This window comes from Panthera onca, chromosome C1 (assembly GCF_046562875.1).
Source record: "Panthera onca isolate mPanOnc1 chromosome C1, mPanOnc1 haplotype 2, whole genome shotgun sequence".
In the NCBI taxonomy this organism is placed as follows: domain Eukaryota; kingdom Metazoa; phylum Chordata; class Mammalia; order Carnivora; family Felidae; genus Panthera; species Panthera onca.
In genome coordinates this window covers 190,715,303-190,735,347 of record NC_138346.1, presented here as the reverse complement: position 1 = coordinate 190,735,347, position 20,045 = coordinate 190,715,303, and the positions used below count along the sequence as shown (strand labels likewise).

The 20,045-nt window shown below is 46.7% G+C and overlaps 1 protein-coding gene across 2 annotated transcripts; it reads right to left on the bottom strand.

Moving 5' to 3' along the window:
- Positions 1 to 1,881: 1,881 nt before the first annotated feature.
- MYCL (MYCL proto-oncogene, bHLH transcription factor) lies at positions 1,882 to 18,846 on the bottom strand. 2 transcript variants are annotated; one of them, XM_081796431.1, is made up of 4 exons: positions 18,723 to 18,846; positions 8,998 to 9,178; positions 7,497 to 8,001; positions 1,882 to 4,512 (listed from the first exon to the last, which is right to left on the bottom strand). In XM_081796431.1, the coding sequence occupies exons 3-4, from the start codon at positions 7,990 to 7,992 to the stop codon at positions 3,914 to 3,916; spliced, it is 1,095 nt and encodes a 364-aa protein (XP_081652557.1). In that variant the 5' UTR covers positions 7,993 to 8,001; positions 8,998 to 9,178; positions 18,723 to 18,846; the 3' UTR covers positions 1,882 to 3,913. The 2 variants fall into 2 exon arrangements, with proteins under 2 accessions (XP_081652557.1, XP_060482481.1); XM_060626498.2 differs by lacking the exons at positions 8,998 to 9,178; positions 18,723 to 18,846 and adding an exon at positions 8,339 to 8,594.
- Positions 18,847 to 20,045: the final 1,199 nt, after the last annotated feature.

Genomic DNA, 20,045 nt, shown 5'->3' with positions numbered 1-20,045 from the left:
TGACTCTACTCAGGCTCCGTAAGAGAGAGGGAGAGCAACCAGGTCTCAGCTGTAAAGGATTAGCCGAGGCAACGTGGCCTTCTTCCACCATGATGTGCTCGGCCTTTCTGAACAGCAACTGTTTGCTTTCACAGTCCCAGAAGGGGCCTCGTTGGGGCAAGATTAACCCACCCAGCCCACAAATGTGGCAGAGTGACTGGTCATGGAACATTTGCTCCACTCCATCCCAATAAATGGCAGGCGCAATGGCCCCACGGAGAGACAATTCCAACAAGCAGTTAAGTGATGAAATTCCATGTTTCCCTCCTCCACACACCCCATGCTAACAAAACCAGCTGTCATTATTATGTAGTGGTTGAGACCTCTGGCTGTGGAGATAGGCAAAAGCGAGTTTAGATCCCAACTCACTGACTTACTAGCCAAGTAACTGAGTAACTTTGGGCAGGTTTGTTTTACTTTTACAGAGGTTTTTGTTTTTTTTTTTTTTTTTTTTTTTTTTAATGTTTATTTATTTTTGACAGAGAGAGACAGAACATGAGACGGGGGGCAGGGGCAGAGAGAGAGAGAGAGAGAGAGACAGAATCCAAAGCAGCCTCCAGGCTCTGGATGCGGGGCTCGAACTCACAGACTGCGAAATCATGACCTCAGCTGAAGCTGGATGCTCAACCAATGGAGCCCCCCAGGCGCTCCAAGTTTTATTTTGCTTTTAGAACCTCAGGTTCCAGGGTGCCTGCGGGACTTGGTCGGTTGAATGTCCGACTTTGGCTCAGGTCATGGTCTCATGGTTCTTGAGTTTGAGCCCCGCATCAGGCTCGCTGCTGTCAGTACAGAGCCTGCTTTGGGTCCTCTGTCCCCACCCCTCCCTCATTTATGCTCTCGTTCTCAAAAGTGAATAAATATTTATTACGGAAAAAAAAAAAAAGAACCTCAGGTTCATCTTCTGTAACCCTGTCACACAGTTGGTCGTGGTGTAACATGAAGGAGGGGGCAGAGTGCTTTGACATAGGCAGTGTTCTATCAGGAACAGCTGTTATTCAATTCTCCCCTCCTGCGTGTAGGGCAAGTTTAGGAAGACTACGGGAGGGAAGAGGAGCCTTCATTTGCTTTCATTGAGGGAGAAAGAAAAAAAAATCGTATTACATCACAAAATCTTAGCGAATTTTTAAGATATCCTGCATGGTCATCATACCACCAAGGTAAGAACCTGGTACCACCCAAAAGAATATAAGGCTTCACACTTTAAGAAAGGGGTTTAGGGGCGCCTGGGTGGCTCAGTCGGTTAAGCGGCCAACTTCGGCTCAGGTCGTGATCTCGCGGTCCGTGAGTTCTAGCCCCGAGGGGGCTCTGTGCTGACAGCTCAGAGCCTGGAGCCTGTTTCAGATTCTGTGTCTCCCTCTCTCTCTGCCCCTCCCCCGTTCACGCTCTGTCTCTCTCTGCCTTTCAAAAATGAATAAATGTTAAAAAACATTAAAAAAAAAAAAAGAAAGAAAGGGGTTTAAAAATCTACTACTTCATGAATACTTGTCACCCCCCTGGGCAGGAGCATTTATCCCCATTTTACAGATAAGGAAACTAGGGCTCAGAAAGGTAAAGCTAAAAGGCACAGAGCAAGTGGTGGAGCTGGGATTTCAAACCTTCTGAAGCTCAAATTCCACTCTCTTTGCAATTCACAAGAGAATGCCACGTTCACGGACTATACCACGGACCGAACCTACATTGTTTAGACATGTCTGAAATGGCATTTCAGGAACCCGAAGTGGAATGACCTGGTTAGCAACATGGTTAGAGAAATGCAACCCTCTGGATCGCTGGTGGTTACCCCGAAACTGTTTTCCTTGGCTCAGGGGGACTTGGTTGGCATAAGGTGCCCCCACTCTGACATGTTTGAGAAATCTTTTATTAGCAGAGGTCTCAGAAGGCAACATTTTAAAATCAGGCAATTGATAACCACAACTAAATACAAAATTTCAGGTAAACTTGCCTTTCAAAATAAACCAGACTCTTGCAACAGGAGAATTGCCCAAGAGATTTTTGTGTTTTTTTTCTTGTACAAAACAATTAACACCACTTTGCAAAAGGCATACAAAAATACAGTATTAAAAAAAAACAAAACAATAAGACAAACCACTGCTCCCAGCCTAATACCCAACAGCAGCTTATACACAAGCTATTCAGGTGATACATCAGTAACCTACGTCCCACCTGTTCTCCAAAGACAGTTCCAGAAGACAGTTGGCTCCCGAAAACCATACTCCAGAAGGTAGAGAGATTTTTTCCAAATTTCCACTGGGGTTCTCTGAGGCCAGAAAACGACCTCAGAAACAGACCACTGTGCATAATAAGTTTGGAAGTAGCAGCTGGCTTTCCAGAGCCACAGACAGTGCTCTACCCGCCCCCCCCCCCCCCCCCCCCAATTTCAAAACCACAGCCAGTAGGCACCTGCTGCCCTGGGCAGAGTTCTGGAGGGGTTGATCTTTCTTCCAGGCCAGGCTTTGGGGCTCCTGAGTTGCCCACATGACACCTGTTGGGTTAGAGGTCTTTCCAAACTGGAGGCTGCACCTGGAGTCCACTTGGAGGTGGGCTGTTCACCTGGGGCAAAATCCGTCATGGTCAGCGAAGCAGAGCTCCTGGAAGCTCCTTTAGAACCCAGCAGGAAACTAGTCCACCTTCTGGAGCACTGGATGAGTCCCAGCAGCTCTCCCAGCAAGAACTGCAGTAAGGCCCGGACTCTGGGAAACAGATCTGACTCATATCAGGCTGGCAAGGGGCCCAAGGTGGGTGCAGGGCCAGCAAGCTCTTTGGGAGTTGCACTAGGACAGTTTGCAGGGTTCTAGTAGAACTTCAGACTTACCAGTCAGAGACTGAGAGGAGAGGGAAGTAGGAAAGAGGAAGTGGTATAGTTCTCCCTCTGGATGTGCCTGACATCTGCCTTGAGAAAAGATTCCAAGATGGAAAACACCTGGGCAGATCACAAGTTCACAGCCAGGACTCCAAGCCTTCCTCAGGCCGCAGGCTAGGACCCATTTCCCAGTGTCTTAGGGAAATATTTCTGACCTGTGGGAAAGGGGTGCAGGAGAGCCCATTGCATAACAAAGGCAGAAGAAAACAAAAAAGTCCCTTGTGAGGACAGAATGGTTTCTCCTTCAGAGGAAAGGGCCCACAGGGCTTTGAGACAAAGAAACTAGAGGCCAAGCTCTTTAAATGTTCTCAAGGTCGCAGCATTTAGAGTGGGAGGAGGGGTGTCAGCTAACATCACAATATATATATGTATATATGTGTATATACATATATATACACACACATATATATATGTATATACACATATATATTAAAGGTTTCCAACTCCTCAGCTACTGTAAAGTGTCTGACAGTGAGGTAATGGTCCGTGTTGATCAAGTCTGTGAGCTTGTCTTCACCCAAGACAGCTCGCGTGTCTCCTAGAAAAAAGAGCCTCAGGGAGAGCGTCCGGGCCCAGCTGTCCTAGCATCACCCCAGAGACACCAGTGGGAGCATCCTTTCCCAGCCTAAAGCTCATCCGGAGTGTGAGATTTCATGCAGGCTGGAACCCACCCCCCTCAACGTCCACCACCTGTTGCATAGCATCTGCCAGGCTTTTCTTCCGAGCTAGTGAGCTAGGCACCCCAGGCTCCTCAGTCAGCTGCCTGCCTGAGAAGCCAAAGGCGCCAGAGAGCACCCAGTGCTCCCCTGAGTCAGGGAAGAGGGAGAGCTGGGTTCCCAGGTTTCCAAGAATGCAAGCCCTTAAGAGTGTGTGCACCGGCTGTTCTGCATTCTGGAATCTACTGTTCAGACTGTCCCACCGTAACCAAAATGTGCAAATTACTAAGGGGGAGAGGGCAGGTTAAAAAATAAACTCAGGTCTTTGTAAGACAGAGCAGTCAGGCTTTTTGGTCACTTAGTAGCCACTGAGGTACGCAATTCTCTTCTGCAGTTGCTGCTGCCGACATCGGAGCTGCCTTTTCTCCGTGGCCATCCTCTTCTCGGCCCCCACCAGGGCTTGTAAGTATTCCAAGGCCTTACTCAGGATCACCACTTTGGGGGCCTTGGAGCAGCTGGCCAGGGTGGGTACCTGGTCTCTCAGGGCCAAGAACCTAGAACGGAGGTCATTCCGTCGTTTGCGCTCCAGGAAGTTGTGATTCTTCCTCTTGGTCACGTCCTCGGTGTCAGAACTGACAGGTTTGGGGTGGCAGGACTGGGGAGCCTCGCTTTCTACAGGTGGGGGACTCACAATCTCTTCATCTACCTCCTCTTCCTTTTCTTCTGGGGCATCTTTCTCCAGAGCCTCTTCTTGGGGACCTCTCTCGGGAGCCCCTCCTTGGGAACAGCTTTCTGGAGGAAAACGGGCGGCATAGTTGTGCTGCTGCTGATGGATGGAGATGTGGAAGTGTTTCATGCAGGGGTCCAACGGGTCTGCCCGCACCGTGATGGTGACTGGCTTCCGTACGCCCAGGGACTGTCTCTTCTCCACTGTCACAACATCGATTTCTTCACCCTCTGTCCAAGAAGAGAGATCCAGAGAAGAAACACATCCCATGAGAAACACACACACACACACACACACACACACACACACCCTATGCTGAGGCTCGGGAAAAGAGGGGACGTTTCCCCCATTTAGATATAAACAAATTGAAATGAGGAGAAAGACAACTGATTCATTTGTAATGGAGTAAGGGCAGCATGAGGAAAGGAGGGGAAATAAGCAAGAAGGAAAATATTCTCCAATTTCCTTTTGCACAGCAAGGCTTAGATAAGAACAAAAGGCAGACCCAAGCCAACAGCCCCCAGTCTGCACAGGCGCTCCCCTCCCCCACCGAGGGGATGGAGAGAAAGAGCTATCGGCCTGGGACAAAGTTTAGCTATAAAGATCTTCCCCAGTCGGGCTCTTTCAAGCCCCATCAGAATTGTAAATGAGGGGTCTGTGGGCCGAGCTGCCCTTTGTTCCTGCCCAGCACAGTCTGCACTTGGGGAATTGTTACTTTTCACAAGTTATAAATCCTATTATTCCCCCACCTCTCTATTCTGCCATCCCTTTCAGCTGAAGATTTGGAGAAGGGAGGGCTACATATAACCCATCCCTCCTCACCCACAGACGGGAGGGAAAGGGTTTCTCTCAGGAGCATTTTGCTCCTGGTTTCAATGGGTTTCTAGTCATCCATCATTTATAGGTCGCCTGCCCCACCCCCTTCCCTGGACCAGAAGAGGGTTGGATTTGTAATAGCAGGTCGGAAAAAGCTGCAGGAACTTCACAAAGGTACAAGCGACCATTTCCAAGCGACCTGTGCCGGGGGCAGGGAACTGAGCAGCAACAGAATGTCCCAGTACAAGGGCCAAAACACCAAGAGACCTGGAGATGCCTGGACATGCCCCCGTCATTCCCTGGCTCAAAGGTCTCTTAGGCTACCCAACCAGGAGAGTGCAATTAGGGGAAAGTCTTCCTGCCTCACGTTTTGCAGCCCCCACACAGAAGGCCACCTTCATGCATTTCAGCCTGACAACAGAAGAGCTCAGTTCCCTCGGCCTCTTTTGCATATCAGGATCCTTGAGCCCCTTTGTCAGGAAGGCTTCCATTGTGTGGACAATCGCATTATTTCTCCATTAATAAAACCTGACCATTCAGCCCTCCTGGCCACAAGGCCTGTGATTGGCTGGATAAGCTGTGTTTGGAATGCTGTTTTACCCAGCCCCTAACCCCTATTGGCTGAGCCTTGCCGTCAGTCACTCTCCCCACCGCCCCCCCCTCATTGTTTGCAATCTGTTGCATTTTGTTCTGGGCCATGTGGCCTGTGAGTGAACCAGTGGCTTGCAAACAGGTTCAGGTTAAAGGGCAAGTCAGAAAAGGATTCAGGAAGCTTTCCCACATCCCAAACTTTTAATATTTCAGTGTTAAACCTCATAGCTGGTAAGGTTCTTCTTAAGGAAGAAATAATGTAGGGCACCATTCTTTCCAGAGATGGTCTAACTCTACCCAGACAAGAAAATGCCCTCCGCTGGACAATCAAGTCCAACCCTCTTATGTGCAGAGGGAGAAACTGAGATCCAGACCAGCCAAGTCCACACATCACCTCTGTAATGTTCTGAATCTCAAACTAAGATCTCCAAAGTCCCCAAACAATGCTCTTTCCACTCTACCACTCCATCAGCTTTTGTAGAGATATATCTTTATTGGTTTCTTGATCTCAAACTCCCATTCCAGCCATCAAACAAACACAAGCTCTTGGTGTTGAAAGCAAGCAGGTTAAAAATGACCTTAACACAGTGGACCAAAAAAAAAAAAAAAAAAAAGGAAAATTGACTTTTAATTTCTTGTTATCCTTATTCCCCCCCCCTCCCCCCGCAAGTATATGACAACTTCCATATCCACTCCCACTTCCCTCTCAAAAGGTCATGTAAAAGTTATTCTTAAAAGCTATGGCAAATTTTCTAGATCCTGATTTACCTGATGCTAGTCAGTTGGCACCCTATAAAAGCACCCTCTCCAGTCTTTCTTCTGGGTAGAGGTCTAAAAGGCAAGGCTAAGAACAGGATGCTGAAGTCTGCACTTAGTGAGGTTTAAATTTGCATCCAAGAATGGGGGAGGAGGCTGGAGCTCCATATCTGTGACCCCAGCACCTAGTCAGAGCTTGGCACCACTCAGCGGCCAGGGAACATTTGTTGAATGCAAGGAAGTAGCTACAGAGAGCCCACAGGTGAAATTAGGAGGGAGCTAGAGGAACACCTTTCCAACTCAGGCCAAAGCAACAAAGCAAAGTGTAGCTCCTCTAGGATAAGCTACCATGAAGACCCTCCAAACATCAAGGAAGCAGTGCCTGGATGCAATGGAGGATTGGGCAAAAGATGGGGCTCACTTCTAGTGACTTCCTATTTCCAAGCCTCGGTTTTCCCATCTGTTAATGGGGAGCATTCATTGCTCTGCTACCTATCTGTGGGTGATTGTGTGGTGTACAAATGGTAAGGGGTGGGAGGTGCAATGGGAGGGCATTATTGCCCTTTTAAAGTAAAGCAGACAGGAGACTAGATTTTTTAAAGGGTGAAGGCTTTGGCTTTGCACAAAAGGCTCCTCAGCTTCCTCTCCCTAAGGGAGTGTGAGTTTCCCAGGGAAAGTGGCAGCAACAAAAAACTTCAAGCCTGGAGTAACCCTTAAGAGACCCTTCTAGCCTCCGGAGGAAAGAAATCCCCTACAGTCCAATCCTAGTATTGTCCTCCCTAAGCGCTAAGCCTCACCCTGTCTCCCTTGTCCCCTGGGGCTCCAATCATCATCGAAAGGACGCTGGCTCCCACGCCACTTCTTCAAACTGTTTACTAACACACCCACGTGCCAGACAGACACTGCTGAGGGCTACACCGGCGGCTTCAGCCACAGAAAGGGGGAGGTGGCCGCGGGGCTTGCGAAGACCCAATGCCTGACCTCAGACAGCGACAGAGTATTGGCCACCCTTGGGGTGCCCCCCTCTTAGATGGCCCGGGGCGGTCCTTACCCGAGTCGCTTGGGCTCTCGGACCCCGAGCAGGCCTGGGTCTTGGGCTCGCCCAGCGGACAGGGGGCAGCGGGAGCCGGGTTGCCGGCCTCGAGGCTGGGAGCGCAGTCTGGGGCGGCGGGCGCCTTGGGCGGGTTCCCCCGGGGTGCGCCGGCGGCGAGCCGGTCGCTCACCGCTCTCTCTAGCCGTTCCCGGGCGGAGAAGCCGCTCCACATGCAGTCACGGCGGATGATGGAGGCGTAGTTCCTGCCCCAAGCTTTCGAATGGCCCCGGGATTCCGCCTCGTCCCCGGCGCCCCCTCCGGGCCACGGCTCCGGGGGACCGATTCCAGGGGCTGAGTCCCCGGCGCCGGGACCCGAGCCCCAAGGCGGCGACGTGGGGGGCGACGGCACCAGCTCGAATTTCTTCCAGATGTCCTCACTGGGCGCCGTGGAGCGGTAGAAATCTTCCCCGCAGTCATAGTCGTAGAAATAGTGCTGGTACGAGTCGAAGTCCATGTCCGCTCCCTGCGGGAGGGAAGGGGACCGGCTGACTGGGGTGCGGGCCGAGGGAGGCGTCCCCGGGTCCGCCAGCACAGCCGGTTGCCAGGCTCTCGTCCCTCCCCAACCTCCCGGCTGGCAGCCCGCGCCCTTCCCTCGCGTCCCGGGAAGCCCAGCCCCGGGTCGGCGTGCCCAAGGAAGAGGCTCACAGCGCGCGGACTGGGCTGCGGGGAGCGAGTTCAAAGCAAACTTTGCCAGCGCCGCCCGGAGCGCAGCTCCCAGGGCCCGGCCGGGCCGGGCGGGGGCGCGCTGTGCCCAGGAGGCAGCCTGCAGCCCGCCCCCCCTCGGCCGCCTGTAGCCTCACCTCGCTCCGGCCGCCCGCCACCTGGAGCGGACCGGCTCCCCGCCGGCTCGGGGCAGCCCGGCAGCCCGCACACAGGCACATGCGCGCCACCGAGCGCGCGGCCCGCACTCAAGAACGCGCCCCCCGCGCGCGCGCCCCCGCCCTCGCTCGCGCACGGCGGCCCGGACGCTCCCGGGATCCGCGCGGGAGCGCGAGATGCAGGCGCATTGTTTCCGGCTGCCTTATATCTCGTCGCGTTCCCTGAGCTCTGGGACCGGGGGCGGACCCTACCGGACAGGCCCCGCCCCCGCCCCGCCCCCGCCCCGCCGCCGACAGGTGGGGGCGGTGGAGTCTCCGCCCCACCGCTCTTGGCTGCTTTCTCCCGCTCCAGTCTATTCCCTGGACCCCCCCCCCCCCCCCCACCAAAAAAATGAATTGCATGCTGGGGAGTGCAGGGCAGGGAGCGAGCTGACACGGCTTGGCAGTCGACAAGTGGAGGCGTGACTCTTCAGCTAGGCCCGGGCGGTCCGCACCGCGCAAACTAAAGTCGCCCTCCTTGCCCACCCTGAGCTAGGCAGTGGAGCTACTCCCTGCCCCGCCCCTCGAGGCAGCTTCGCGGGTTTAGTTCAGGTGCGTCTGCCCCGCAGTCCGGGTGGAGGTTGGGGAGGGGACAGGCACACCTCCACCGCGCCACCTGGCGGCCCTCAGCCCTGAACTGGGGGCTGGTCCCGGGTATCCTCTTCATCACCCGTTGGCAGATTTCTTTACCGCGGTGTTCCAAGCCGGTACTTCAGACAAGCGAGGTAGGAAGATTCCGGACTTTGGAGCGTGAAACTTAACCTTTCTGAGCTTCAGTTCCATCTATAAAATAAAGGGATGGAACAGTTACTTTACAGGGTTGTTGTAAGGATTTCTTTAAGAAGATAGAGAGGGCTCCTGGGTGACTCAGTGGGTTAAGCGTCTGACTTGGGATCTCACTGTTCCTGAGTTCAAGCCCTGGGTTGGGCTCTGTGATGACAGCTCAGAACCTGGAGCCTTCTTCAGATTCTGTGTCTCCCTCTCTCTCTGCACTCTCTTTCTCTCAAAAAATAAATAAACATTAAAAAAAAAAAAGATTGATTAGGGAAGGGAACTAGGCCAAGAAAAGAGGCAAGTTAAACAGACTTAGCCCCTAGTGAGTGCACTGGTGGTAAAGAGAATTCCGCCCCCCCTCCCCTGGTCGAGGTCAGAGCTGTCTCCCTTTCCTCACACCACACCCAAAACAGCTCTGTAAGAGCTGCAGTACTAGAGGAAAGAAAATGAGAATTTGGAGTCTGGAAACCTCATTCAAGCCCTTGCTTTGCTATTTGCTAGCTGTGGGGCCAAGTCATTTGAAGTCTCTGTTTGCTTATCTGTAAAATGGGACCATTGCTTGCAGCTGCATCTCTGGCCAAGACGATGGACATATAAGCCTTTTGTGTCATCTTCTATGCAGACTACTTTTAGTGGAAGAAGAAAAGCCAAACTGTATGGTCATTCCATTTAGGCCAAATAATTTGGGATAGCAGCCAACACATCTAGAATGTTCTATGTGGCATTCAAGGTCTGGTCACTGTCTATAGTCAGCAACCAGATCGCCTGCTGTCTCTTTCCCTCCCACTCCTATGGTCTAAGAACACCAAACTATTGGCATCGAAGCAGAGGGAAGTGAGAAGTGCAAGCAGTTCACTGTGTTTGGAGCGTACACAAAGTGTGAGTTGACATATGGGTTGGGAGAAAAGGCAGGGAAGATGACACCCTCAGTTTTGACTATATTGGATCTAAAATGCATGTGGGACACTGTTGACGGCAGCAACTAGTTTGTACTAGCTTTGGTTTTGTTTTTGTTTTTTTAATTTTTTAAAATTTATTTTTGAGACAGAGAGAAACAGAGCATGAGCTGGGGAGGGGCAGAGAGAGAGGGAGACACAGAATCCAGAGCAGGCTCCAGGCTCTGAGCTGTCAGCACAGAGCCTGACGTGGGGCTTGAACTCACAGAGTGTGAGATCATGACCTGAGCTGCAGTCGGATGCTTAACCAACTGAGCCACCCAGGCACCCCAGTTTGTACTAGCTTTGTAACCTTAGTACCTAGAATAACTTCTGGCAGATGTTTGTGGACTTACTGAGTGACTCAGCCAACCATATTTTATTGAGACAGCCTGTGTGCCCTGCTTTGTGCTGAATGAAGGCACAGATCTGAAAGGCTCCAGTTTTGGTTGTAGTCCTAAGGCAGAAGGTTTGGAACCGTCTTTTGGTAACTTGCTCTCTGGTCCACAGATGTCTGAGATGGTTGCTATACCAGTCAGGATTCTTGGTTATAAATGACAGAAACCAACCCTAGATAAATTTCCGCATAAAATAACCTTATTGGAAGGATTTGGGATACAGAATCCACAGAAGGCTTGGAAAATGAGCCTTCTTTATCTAGATGGTTCATTGCAGTAGGTGATACCCACGAGATGACCCCACCTCAAGAACCAGGATAAAGGGGTGCCTGAGTGGCTTAGCGGGTTAAGCATCTGACTCTTGGTTTCGGCTCAGGTCCCAAATCACAGTTCTGTACTGACAGTGTGGAACCTGCTTCGGATTCTCTCTCTCTCTCTCTCTCTCTCTCTCTGCCCCTTCCCAACTCATTCTCTCAAAATAAATAAATAAACTTTAAAAAGGTAAAAGTATAATTTATATATTAAAAAAAACAGAACTAGGATAAAGGAAATGAAGTTGTCCCTGTGAGTTGGGCTGCTCCTTCACTTTGCCCACTTTGTTTAATATATGTCTTCCTTACCAGGCTGTAAACTTAATCAGGCAGGGACAACTGTCACTCTTGTTGGCCACTGTAACTCTAGAGCTTAGAACAGAGCCTGGCACATCATGGGTGCTTTGTAAATGTGTTGCCTGTTTGAGTGGATATAAGTCTCTGATGCTACAGAGATGTGCCAACATATCTGATGGAGACAGAATAACTGTCAGGCCTAGTCTAGACTGAATAAAGGTATTAAAGTAGCTGAAGAACGAAGGTTCCAGTTAGGAGTCTGCATTGCCAATGAAGCACAGAGCAGTAAGAGTTGTCAAAGCAACCATCAGAGTGTCTATCCTAGCGCTGTCCGGACACAAAGATGCTGGTCCAAGAACAAGGGAGAAAGAGGCCTCATGGTTTGAAATCACCCAATTCACCCCCCACCTCACTAGTTCTTTGGATTACCAAGCAACCTGCTGAAAACCACTCTATTTCTTATGTAGATCCACCCTTAGGGAGATAATGCACTCATCGGCAAACAAGAAAAACGTCTGCTTCAAAGCCCCACTTCCCCTTATAAATTAATGAACTGGCATCTGATAGGAAATATCAGTCTCATGAGCCTGGTTAATGTGTATCTGTTCCACAGAGATGCTGCTGCTTTTAAGGCTAACAGCTTTGGTTTTCGAGGTGATATCAGCACGCAGGGTGGTGATAAATTCTCCAGCATAACAAATGCTACCCTAGGGACACTCAACTTTTCACTTCCTTTCTTTTTCTTTCTTTTTTTTTTTTCCTAATGTTTATTTATTTTGAGAGAGAGAGTGAGAGAGGCGGAGAATCCCAAGCAGGCTCCGCGCTGTCAGCACAGAGCCCAATGTGGGGCCCGATCCCAAAAACCCTGAGGTCATGACCTGAGCTGAAACCTAGAGTCAGACACTTAACTGATTGAGCCACCCAGGCACCCCTTCCTTTATGTTTCTTAAAACATGTTAAATCAAAATAATACATACACATGGTTTTTAAAAATCAACAAAGTGTATGACAAGATTAAAAAAAAAAAGCAGTCTTCTGCCCTGCCCTCACCACCCCTGATTCTCACTCCCCACAAGCAACTACTTTTTTAGATTTTTTTTTTTGGTCCCTAATATTTACTTCCATATTTTGACCAATATAATCTATTTTTCTTGATTTTTGAAAAAGTTCACTTACTTATTTTGAGAGAGAGAGAGAGAGAGTGAGTGAGCAGGGGAGGAGCAGAGAGAGGATCCCAAGCAGGCTCCGCACTGTCAACACAGAGCCCAACGCGGGGCTCAATCCCCAAAATGTGAAATCATGACCTGAGCCAAAACCAAGAGCCAGACACTTAACCGACTGAGCCATCCAGGCACCCCTATTTATCCTGATTTAAAATAGATTCTACAATAGAAGATGATGTAGCTCTTATATTTCCCTTCCCACATACTTGGTCTTCCCTTATTCTCCCAGTAAAATTATAGTTAGATGTTTTTTAATGTTTATTTATTTTTGAGAGAGAGAGACAGAGTGTGAGCAGGTGAGGGGCAGAGAGAGGGAGACACAGAATCTGAAGGAGGCTTCAGGCTCGGAGCTGTCAGCACAGAGCCTAACGTGAGGCTTGAACTCACAGACCACGAGGTCATGACCTGAGCCAAAATTGGAGGCTTAACTGACTGAGCCATCCAGGTGCCCCTAGATTTTAAAATATTAGTTACAATATTTTGACTATGTGACTATGGAACACTCTGACTATATTTCTTTTCTTGTATACTTTTTTCAGAGTTAAATTCTTTCATTTTTTATCTTTTGTTTAGATTTATATTTGTTTATTCATTATATATATCATATATATATTATATATTATACATATATAATTTAACCCTATACATTCCCACCTGGAGGTACAAAGATCACTTCATATGGTCAAACACATCAGGTAGTCAATCTATCAGTTCCATGTTTTTCTTGGAAACATACCTCCTGGAACCTTTTATCTTCCTATTCTAATCTGAATTTGTTGGTGTCTAGGCCTACTTCACAACTGTCATCAAGCAAGTTCCCTTCACCATCATCCTGGACATTCCCTTCGCTTCTCTCCTGTGTTGGCTCCCCTGTTTTCTGGAACTCATTGCTTTTTCTTTCTTAATTTACTTCCTCACATTGTTGGAGCCATCCTTCTGCAGCTGTCTGGGAAAGTGTCCTTGGGAAGTAAAATTTTGAGACCTTGCCTTTCTCAAATTGTGTTTATTATACCTTCATCTTTGGTTGATAGTATGGTTGGGTATAGAATACCAAATTAGAAATAATTTTCCTTCAAAAATTTAAAGGTATTGCTTTCCTGTTTCTTAGAAACCAATGTTGCTATTGAGGTGGATATCATTTGAAGTTTATTTATTTATTTATTTTTAATAATTTCTATACCTAACGTAGGACTTGAACTCATGACCCCAAGATCAAGAGTCTCATGCTTTTCTGACTGAGCCAGCTAGGTGCCCTGAGGCTGATGTTTGAACTACAAACAAAGCTTTGTAGATGACCTGTTTCTTTGGAAGCTTTTAGGGTGTGCTCTTTGTCTCTAACATTCTGAATTTTTTCATTGATATGCCTTGGTATGGGTCTATTGTATAATAAAGAGTTTGATTGGCCCTTGTCCCTGTCCCTGGAGCGGAAATAAATCCTTGGAAATTCCCAAGCAATAGGACTTTCTTTGTTATTCATAATGGGCCCTGATAGTTTATGCTAATGGATTACTCATGGTGGCCCTCTAGATAGTTGATATCAGCTCAGGTCATGACCCCGGGATCGTGGGATTAAAGCCCAAGTCAGGCTCTACACTGAGCATGGAGCCTGCTTAAGATTCTCTCTCTCCCACTATGCCTCTCCTCTACCCATGATCTCAGTCTCTCTAAAATAAAAATAAAAATAAATAAATAAATTTTAGGGGCTCCTAGGTGGCTCAGCTGATTAAGTGTCCAACTCTTGGTTTTGGCTTAGGTCATGATCTTATGGTTCCTTAGATCAAACCTTGCATCAGGCTCTGTGCTCTCTGGAGCCTGCTTGGGATTCTCTCTCTCTCCCTCTCTCTCTCTCTCTGCTCCTCCTCAGTTCATGTCTCTCTCTCTCTCTCTCTCTCTCTCTCTCTCTAAGTAATTAAATAAACTTAAAAATTTTTTTTAAAAATTTTTAATTAGAAAAAAAAGAGGGGCACCTGGGTGGCTCAGTTGGTTGAACAACTGACTTTGGCTTCGGTCATGATCTCATGGTTTGTGAGTTCGAGCCCCACATAGCGTTCTTTACTGACAGCTCAGGGCCTGGAGCCTGTTTCAGAATCTGTGACTCCCTCTCTCTCTGCTCCTTCCCTGCTCACACTCTGTCTCTGTCTCTCAAAAAATAAATAAGTGTTAAAAAGAAAGAAAGAAAGAAAGAAAGAAAGAAAGAAAGAAAGAAAGAAAGAAAGAAAGAAAGAAACTAGACACTGAAGTTCAGGTGAGCTTTCCTGGTGAGCAATGCTATGTGTATGTTATTACACATACGTGTATTGACAGGGTGATGCATTCTGACTCCACAGGAAGAAGACATTGGAAGTTTCCTGTTTGGGACCCTCCAAGACCTTGCCTATGTGTCTCTTCTTTTTGCTGATCCTGATTTGTATCCTTTTTGCCATAATAAATCTGTAACCATTAGTATAGCATTTTCTTGAGATCTGTGAGTTGTTCTAGTGAATTATCAAACCTGAAGGGGTGGTGAGAACTCCTGAATTTGTAGCAGTTGGTCACTAGTGTTGGTGGCCTGGGAAGCCCTGAGATTGCAGCTGGTGTCTGAAGTTAAGATAGTCTTATGGAGGACTGTGCCCTTAACCTGTGCAGTTTGAACTAACTCTAAACAGTTAGTGTCAGAAATGCATCTTTTTGCATTCTTTGCCCTAAGTTTTAAAATCTGGAAACCCATTCACTCTGTAATTATATTAAAAAAAAAAAAAAAAAAAAAAAAAAAAATATATATATATATATATATATATATATATATATATATATATTTTACATTTATTTATTTTTGGTAGGCAGGAGACAGAGCACAAGTGGGGGAGGGGCAGAGAGAGAAGGAGACACAGAATCTGAAGCAGGCTCCAGGCTCCGAGCTGTCAGCACAGAGCCCGACGCAGGGCTCGAACCCACAAACTGGGAGATCATGACCTGAGCTGAAGTCAGACACCCAACTGACTGAGCTACCCAGGCGCCCCTATAATTATATTTTTGAAAAATTTCCCCCCTCTGTTTTTTTCTTCTCTCTTTCTAAAACTCCTGTTAGCCTTATCTCTTCTCTCATTTCTGTCTCTGTGTGTTTCATTTGACTTTTTGGAAGATTTCCTCAACTTCTTTTTATTTTTACTTTTTTAATTAAAAAAAAATTTTTTTAATGTTTATTTTTGAGAGAGCAAGAGGCAGAGTGCAAGAGGGGGAGGGGCAGAGAGAGAGGGAGACACAGAATCCGAAGCAGGCTCCAGGCTCTGAGCTGTCAGCACAGAGCCTGATGTGGGGCTTGAACCCACAAACCATGAGATCTGAGCTGAAGTCGGACACTTAACCGACTGAGCCACCCAGGTGCCCCCCAAGTGCTTTTTTTTTTTAATTGTTTTTTTAATGTTTATTTTTGAGAAAGAGAGACAGAGTATGAGTGGGGGAGGAGCAGAGAGAGAGAGAGGAAGACACAGAATCCAAAGCAGGCTCCAGGTTCTGAGCTGTCAGCACAGACCCTGATGCTGGGCTCGAACTCCCAAAGTGCGAGATCATAACCTGAGCCAAAGTCGGTTGCTTAACCAACTGAGCCACCCAAGTGCCCCAGATTTCCTCACCTTCTAATTCTTCTATTGATTACAAAAATGTTTTTGACTATTGCATATTTTTTAATTTCTAAGAGCACTTTTTTTTTCTGTTGTTTCATAAATGTTCATTTTTCTGTACTTTCCTGTTCTTTTTCCACGGACACAATTGTTTCCCTCTTTTTTCCTCTGAGGTTATTAATAATAGTTTTTGTACTAATTATAAATTTGGGGAGTTTCTTCTGCTCCCTGTTTTCCCTGTTTCCTCTGAAACTCCCTCCATCCCTCAGTTTGCTTTGCTTTGTGGGTTTTGTTGTTGTTGTTGTTGTTTCGATGAAAGCAAGTATCTGGTGATCCTTGCTGTCAGTTGTTGTTGTTTTTTTTTTTTAATATTAAAGAGTGAAGTTTAAAAGTAGATTGGGGGCTCCTGGCTGGCTCAGTCTGTAAAACATGCAACTCTTGATCTCAGGGTCGTGAGTTTGAGCCCCGCATTGGGTATAGAGATTACTTAAAAATAAAATCTTAAGAATAAATAAATAAAAACAAGAGTTAAATCTCTGTAAGTATGTGTGTGTGTTGACTACTAAGCTTCGCTGAAGCGTTATTAGACAGGTATGTGGCTGTTTTGCTGGGGACTCCTCCACTGTCAGTACCCGTGGGTCTTTTAATTTTCATACAGAGAAGTTTTCCAATCTTCTTCCAGGGACAAAGTTAGAAGCCTGGTTGCCAGCGTTCTGGGAACGAACAGGGAAAAGGGGATGAGAGGGTCTTACAGTTTAACAAATCCCCCCTGATTACAGTACAGTCTGGCACCCCTCGTCTCAGCTGTGCCGGTGCTCCCAAATCTAGAGCCTCACAGTTCAACCTCCTGCCAAGTTGGAAAAGGGCAATCACCTGGCTGTAGAGGTTTAGGGAGGAGACTGAGGAGTCTAACTCCTTCTACTTTCATCCAAACCTCCTCTTTTCAGCCCCATCCTACAACCTGCTTTCAGAGGTATCCCGTGTCTCCAGTTCCTGACCTGTTCTTGGGTTCTGATGTGCCAATAGGCCATCACCACCATCTATTTCCAGAGCATTTTCATCACCCCCCAAAAGAAACCCCATATGCGTTAAGTAATCACTCCAAATATGGATTTGCCTATTCTGAATATTTCAGATAAATGGGATTATACAATAGGGGGCTTTTTGCGTCTGGCTTCTTTCCCCACGTATAGTGTTTTCAAGGTTCACCCGTGTTGTAACATGTATCAATACTTCATTCCTTTTTATTTATTTATTTATTTATTTATTTATTTATTTATTTATTTTTAATGTTTATTTTTATTTTTGAGAGAGAGAGAGAGAGAGAGAGAGACAGAGCGTGAGCGGGGGAGGGGCAGAGAGAAAGGGAGACACAGAATCGGAAGCAGGCTCCAGGCTCTGAGCTGTCAGCACAGAGAGCCCAATGTGGGGCTTGAACTCACGGACCATGAGATCATGACCTGAGCCAAAGTGGGACGTTTAACCAACTGAGCCACCCGGGTGCCCCTTTGCTTCATTCCTTTCTATAGCTGAGTAAGACTTCATTGTATGGCTAGGCCACATTTTGTTTATCCATTCATTAGTTGATGGACATTTTGGTTGTTTCCCCTTTTTGGCTATTACGGTCAATGTTGCTATCAACATTCGTGTATAAGTTTTTGTTTGAATATATGTCTTCTGTTCTCCTGGGTATATTCTGAGTAGTGGAATTGCTGGGTCATCTGGCAACTTTGCATTTAACTTTTTGAGGAACTGCCAAACTGTTTTCCACAGTGGCTGCCCCATTTTACATTCCCACCCATAATGTATAAGGGTGACAATTTTTCCACATCCATACCGACACTTGTTATTTTCAGTTATTATTATTATTACTGCATGTGAAGTGGGTGTGAAATGGTATTTCATTGCGGTTTTGATTTGCATTTCCTCTAACAACTAATAATATTGAGCATCTTTTTGTGTGTTTATTGGCCATTAATATATCTTCTTTCCAGAATGTCTATTCAAATCTTGTACCCATTTTTTAATCACATTGTTTGTCTTTTTGTCATTGTGTTGTAAGAGGTCTTTGTATAGTCTCAGATTCTAGACCCTTATCAGACACATGATTTGCAAATATTTTCTCCCATTCTGTGAATTGTCTTTTCAATAGTGTCCTTTAATACATAAAAGTTTTTAATTTGATGAAATTAATCTATTTTCTCTTTGGTTGCTGTGCTTTTTTCGTCTCATATCTGAGAACCCATTGCTAAATCCAAGGTCATACAGATTTACTCCTATGCTTTCTTCCAAGAGTTTTATAGTTTTAGCTCTTACATTTAGGTCTTTGATCCATTTAATTTTTAAAAAATATTTTTAAAGTTTATTTACTTATTTTGAAAGAGAGAGAGTGAGTGGAGGAGGGGCAGAGAGATCATGACCTGAGCTGAAGTTGGTTGCTTAACTGACTGAGCCACCCAGGTGCCCCTAATTTGTTGTTGTTGTTGTTGTTGTTGTTAAGTAGCCTCCATGACCAATGTGGGGCTTGAACTCACAACCCTGACTAAGATCAAGAGTCACATGTTCTACTGACTAAGCCAACCAGGTGCCTGTGAGTTAATTTTTGTATATGGTGTGAGGCAGGGGTCCAGGTTCTCCCGTTTCTTTCTTTCTTTTTTTTGTATGTGCAACCATCACTACTAATGCTAGAACATTTTCATCATCCCCAAAGGAAACCCTGTGACCACTAACCAGTCATTCATTCCTTTCCTTTGTGAGTTTATACCTTTCCCCCGCCCCCAATCCACTTACTGCCATTTTAGTGAAGTTGCAGGAGTAAGTAGAGATAAACACATGCGATCCATCCTCATTTAGCCAGAAATCTCTTCTTCCTTTCAAAGTGCGACAACTCTCACTTTCATTAGGCAGATTCCGGGGCCAGGCGCTCTGAGAGGGCTTTCTGGAGAAAGGAAATTTGATCTGAGCCTTAAAGATGTCTACAATTCCAGTGGAAGTTAAGGAGATAAAGGAGAGAAAGAATGAGAAGGGAGAGTTGGGGAGAAGGAAGGGGAAGGAAGGGAGAGGAAGGACTCTGGTGCTAGCACTAGAAGAATTTAATTAGATAAAAATCTGGTGTCTTATCCCTTGCCTGTAGATCTATTACCTCTGCTTGAGTTTCACTGAAAAGCAGCCCTTTTCTTAGAACCCTAAGGAATGTGACCTGGCCTTGAGCGCAGTGAGAAAAAGGTTCTGGGAATTTTGGACCTCCCTCTGCAACTAACCTGGGAAGGTGCCAGGCCTGAAGAGACAAGGGCAGCTTTCAAGAACAAAGAGATGTATGCTGGATATAAAATTTATCTATTTGCAAGTTGTGCCACACCAAGTCAGCTGGTGCTGACTCAGTTTTCTCATCTGTAAAATGTTCTATCTAGCAGCGTTATTGGAGAATTAAGATACAAGGCATCCCTCACTTTCTGAAAGTACGTTAGTATCTGTTTTTGCTAACTGAAAGAAATAAAAAGAGGATTTCATTTTTTTTCCAAAAAAAAAAAAAGCCTCTACTAATAATAAGTCTTTCATAAAAGTGAAATGGCCAGTTGGACTTATGAAAGATTGCATAGGAACCCTCTACTTTCAGATGGCGGGGGGCGGGGGGCAGGGGAACACCTGTATTTGCAGTGTTTAGCAGAGTGCGAGGCCCAGAGGAGAATTTTTTTATTTTTAATTAATTTTCTTAACGTTTATTCCTTTTTGAGAGACAGAGAGAAACAGAGCCTGAGTGAGGCAGGGGCAGAGAGAGAGGGAGACACAGAATCTGAAGCAGGCTCCAGGCTCTGAGCTGTCCGCACAGAGCCTGATGTAGGGCTCGAACTCACCAACCATGAGATTATGACCTGAGCTGAAGTCGGATGCTTAACCAAATGAGCCACCCAGGCACCCCTCAGAGGAGAATTTTTTAAATGTCAGTTTTCTTCTGTTTCCTTCTTTGGCAATTTAAGGTAAACAATATGGATGGAATCTCAACCAAGGTCTTGAGTGCCTATCTAAGGAGCTTGGACTGAAGCTGTAAGCAATGAGGAATTATAGGAGATTTGTGAGTGGAAGAGTGACAAATATATCTATGCTCTGGATATA

What these genes read in the sequence shown, in the direction of transcription:
- MYCL (XM_060626498.2), bottom strand. Translation starts at nt 8,419, where the DNA reads ATGTGCCTGTGTGCGGGCTGCCGGGCTGCCCCGAGCCGGCGGGGAGCC. An exon ending in TGGCGGGCGGCCGGAGCGAG is followed by an intron (nt 8,002 to 8,338) that starts GTGAGGCTACAG and finishes TCCCTCCCGCAG; the next exon opens with GGAGCGGACATGGACTTCGA. An exon ending in CGAGAGCCCAAGCGACTCGG is followed by an intron (nt 4,513 to 7,496) that starts GTAAGGACCGCC and finishes CTTCTTGGACAG; the next exon opens with AGGGTGAAGAAATCGATGTT.